This window comes from Bos javanicus, chromosome 24, assembly GCF_032452875.1.
Source record: "Bos javanicus breed banteng chromosome 24, ARS-OSU_banteng_1.0, whole genome shotgun sequence".
Lineage (NCBI taxonomy): Eukaryota > Metazoa > Chordata > Mammalia > Artiodactyla > Bovidae > Bos > Bos javanicus.
In genome coordinates, this window is record NC_083891.1 from 46905001 (window position 1) to 46909186 (window position 4186).

The window sequence follows — 4186 nt, forward strand, 5'->3', positions numbered from 1 at the left end:
TGATAGGATTATTCAGACTGCACCAGTTTTGTGGCCCCACTGCTTTTGGGGGAACATCTGTGCTCAGGGGGGCGCTCGGGCTTGGGCAAAGGAGACCGGTAGACTAGAGGAAGGACTTGGTCAACTTAGGGGGTCTTTCCCAACTTCTACAAGCAGCCAACTTAAACACAGGAGGGAAAAAGAGGCCCCAAGGCCTTCCAGAGGCTTTGTAAGAGAGAGACCAGAAACCACATTTTACGGAGGACCCTTGGTAGGAAAGAAGCCCTTCCAAACACGCTGAATATTTCATTTCTGTGGGGAAATCTGGTGATTCATCTTTCCTGCGCATATGTAACCGATTCCGCCTAAAGGTGCATTTAAATAATAATAACTAGCTAGAAGGAGCCTAAAGGGGATATTTACATCTTTGTAGGAGGGCTGCTCCTCCAGTGATGGATGGTGGACCGGGCTGCCGGGGCTGCTGCCGAGGCCGCCGCTCGGTTTCTGCGAGGCCAGCGGCGGGGGCGGCGGCGGGGGCAGGTCCGGGCCGCCGGGGTCACCCAGTTTTCCGTCCTCCTGCAGCAGCCGCGAGGAGTTCAGCGCCAGCGGGAAAGGCCCCGCGGCGGCCGGCGGGCGGTCCGGGCTGCTCCCCTTCTCCGACAGCCCTCTGCCCTGGAGGAATCGGCCGCCGCCGACCAAGGGGTCCGCTAGCAGGACCCCCGTCTCCTCGTCTTCCTCCTCGTCGTCCTCGGGCTCTCGACCTTCGTCCTCCTCCTCCTCGCCCTCGGGGGGCTTGTGGCCCTCCACGTCCACCTCCTGCTCCTCTTCCTCGTCGTCCTCGTCCTCGGAGCTGTCCTCGCTGGGGTAGCTGCAGCTGGTGCCACCGGGGGACAGGAGGCCTCGGGGGTGCGGCTGCGGGGCCAGCGGCGGGGGCGGCGGGGGCGGCGGCGGCGGGGCCGCGTGGTGGCGCTCGGAGCCCGGCTCGTCGGGCTGCGGGGGCAGCAGCAGCAGCGGCGGCGACGGCGGCTGCGGGGGGTGGTGGTGGTGGTGGTGGTGCTGGTGCTGGTGCGGGTGGTGGTGGTGGTGGTGGTGGTGATGCGCTGGGGCCGAGTGCGGCGCGCCCGCGGACGCCCCGTGCAGCTTGGCCAGGCTCTCCGCGTCGTCCTTGCCGCCCACCGGCCGGAAGGCGCTCGAGTGGTGGTAGCTGCCTCCGCCGGCTTTGCGCCCCTCCAGGAGGTGAGGGTGGGGGGCCGCAGGCCCTCGGGCGCCCGCGGGGCCCGCCCCGGCGGCCCCGGCCACCGAGCCCGGGTCGGCCGGGGGCGTGGAGCCCGCACTGCAGTCCCCGCCGCCGCCGCCCGGGGGCGACTCGAAGAGCGCGTCGCGGGCCCCCGCGCCGCCCGCAGGAGGCGGCTGGCCGGAGCCCGGGCCGTTGGCCACGACCGGAGGGGGCTGACCCGGCGGGGGCGCCGCTTCGGCGCCTGTGCCCGCGCCCGCGCCCGCGCCGCCGGGCTCGGCCAGGTCCAGGAAGGCCTGGCGCAGCAGGGCCGGGTTTTCCCCCAGCGCGCAGCCGAGCGCCGAGGGCGGCTGCGGCGGGGGCTGTAGGTACGTGGGCACCGGAAGCCCGCCCGGGGTCCGCGGAGGCCAGAACATGCAGAAGGGCGGATAGAAGGCGTCCTTGCGGCCCGCCGGCCAAAAGAGGCCCGACAGACCGGCCTTGGGCGCCGCGCCCGCGCCGCCCGCACCCCCCAGGGCCTCGGCCGCGGCGCCCGCGTCCTCCTTTTTGTGGCACAAGCCGAAGGCGGCGGCGGCGGCTGGGAAGGTGTAAGGATGCGGGAAGAGGCCCCCGCAGCCCGGGAACTTCTGCAGCACGCCCCCGAACGAGCCCTTGCTGGGCACCGGGATGACCGGGTAGCTGCGCGGCCCTTTGGCGCCGGCCGCCGCGCCCGCGCCGGTCACGCAACCGCCCCCGGCGCCGCCCCCGGCTGCCCCGGCGCCACCCGAGGCCGCGGCCACCGAGAGGCTGGCGGCGGCGGCGGCCGAGAGGCTGGCGGCGGCCACGACGGCAGCCTCCTGCAGCGAGTCGTCGTCGTCCTCGAAGCGCGGCCGCTTGTGATGCGGCGCGTGCGGCGCGCCGGCCAGCTCGGCCAGAGGCGGCGGGGGCGGCGGCGGGGGAGGCGCCCCCAGCAGGTGCGGGCCCAGGAGCCCCCCGCCCCCGGCCACCGCCGCCGCCGCCGCCACCGCGGCCGCCTTGACTGAGCTGAGCGGATGGCAGGCGGGGTGCGTGCCCGGCTGGGGCAGCGCGCGCTTTCGGCTCCCGCCGTTGAACATGGCCTTGACGTCCTCCCAGGCGAAGACGAGCTCGTCCTGGGGGCTCTTGTCCGTGAGCTTGAGATGACGGCGCCACGAGTTGAAGTTGGCTGCGTCCGGCTGCGTGTACTTGGCGTCGGGCGTGCGGTGGGAGTGGAAGATAAACTTGTTGGGCGAGAAGTACATGTTGCAGTAGCTGCATTTGATGCACTTGGCGCGCGAGCTGTTGTAGCGCGCGGGGATGAAGCTGCCGCGACAGCCCCAGGCGCACTCGTGCGAAACGTCGAAGGCGAAGTTGTCGGGCAGCTTGGGCGGCCTGTTTTCGCCTAGGAACGACTTGCACAGGCGCTCGGCCTCGCGCTTGGTGATCATGCCGCAGCGGCGCGAGGAGATGGGCATGGCCCCGGCGCGCCGTAGGATCTCCAGCTGCACCGGCGTGCACTGCACGCACGTGATGCCCAGCGCCACGCGGCGGTTGTGGATCTCGTTGTAGCTGAAATTCTTGAGGAGCGTGTTGGAGATCTGCGCCAGGCATAGGCGCTCCTGCCCGTCGATCACCAGCGACACGATGGGAATGCCGTAGAGGATCACCTGGCCCACCTGGTTGGGTTTCAGGTTGGCGTGGCCCGGTCGCGGCTGGCTCAGCGCGTCGGGCTGGAAGGCGCTCGACGGCGACGCCAGCAAGATGTCGTTGGGCCCCGGCAGCGGGCTGGAAGCCATCTCCTCCGCCGGGGAAGCCCGGGCCGAGCCCTCCGGGTCAGCCTTGGAGACTGGAAGGGAAAGGAGAAAGCGTTGGCTAGAGCCTTTTCAGTTTACCAAAGAGAGGGGTGGGCTGTGCTGCTAACTGAAGAATTATCACAATAACTTCCTTCGGTTAAGATATAATTATCACTGGGCGAAGGGACCAAGTTTCGGACACAGGGAAGTTCTCTCAAATATCTTCAGGCAATCCTTTGGAAACGCGGGGATTTGGAAGTACTTCAGTTCTAAATATCCCACGTAAATTTTTAAAAAGTCACTTCCTAAGCAACTCTAGACCTTATCCCGGATTTATGGAAGCCATTAGAATAAAATGGCATGCCTGTTAGAAATTAGGAAGTAATGATGACAGTTGTAACTAGGACAAGTTACAGATGTTATGGAAAACTGAGGCTTGGCCATTGAAGCCCAAATTGTAAACGAGAGACCATTCACATTTGCTTGAAAATAGATTGATTTTGGTTAAAACAATAAACCCAAGCTTTTAAAAAAGCACTGTTTGCGGTATCTGTGGTTTCCTTGGGGGAAATTCACCGCTGGTTGAGACATAGCTCATTAAAGCAAACGAAAGCCCTTCTCCCTGATCTTTGCCATTAGATATTTTGATACTTCAGTTAGAAATTTTGGGGGAAAATGTACAGAGCTATATGCAAGGTTACACCAAAATAGGTGTTTCAAGTTTTCTAAAAGCTGCTTGCTAAACTGAGTGGTTCTGGCTCTAATAGGTCGATTAAAAATGAAATTGTAGACTTGAAAATATTCAAATACTGTTTTCCTGTCATTTCCATGACAATGAGCAAATGAGTACAGGCGAGAGTGTTAAGCCCAGAAGAAGTGCAAAGAAACGGAACAGCTCTTGGGGATCCTTACTGGTGGGCTTTAAAAGGCAAATTTAGTTGTAAGGTGAACCACTTTCTGTGACATTTCTTTTTCTGATTTGTGTAGATATCTCTTCACCTTATAGGGGGAATAAGTGCCCCACAGTAGGGATAAACCTTGGCCTTGATAATCTGTGGGAGCGCTGAAAGCGGAAGCCCAGGGTTGGGCCTGTGGTAAAATTGCTGTCATCTCTGGTCAGTGGGGTACTTAATGGGGGAAAACAGCCAGTAAATTGAAAATACACCAAAAGCAAGCGAAAGAA

General features: G+C 62.9%; 1 protein-coding gene across 1 annotated transcript in view; it reads right to left on the reverse strand.

Annotated features, from left to right (window-relative positions):
* SKOR2 (SKI family transcriptional corepressor 2) overlaps positions 1-3006 on the reverse strand; it is a 41666-nt gene extending 38660 nt beyond the window's left edge. The window contains exon 1 of the mRNA XM_061400108.1: positions 403-3006. Within this exon, the coding sequence (XP_061256092.1) occupies positions 403-3006 (2604 nt within the window). The remainder of the gene's footprint in view (positions 1-402) is intronic.
* Positions 3007-4186: the final 1180 nt, after the last annotated feature.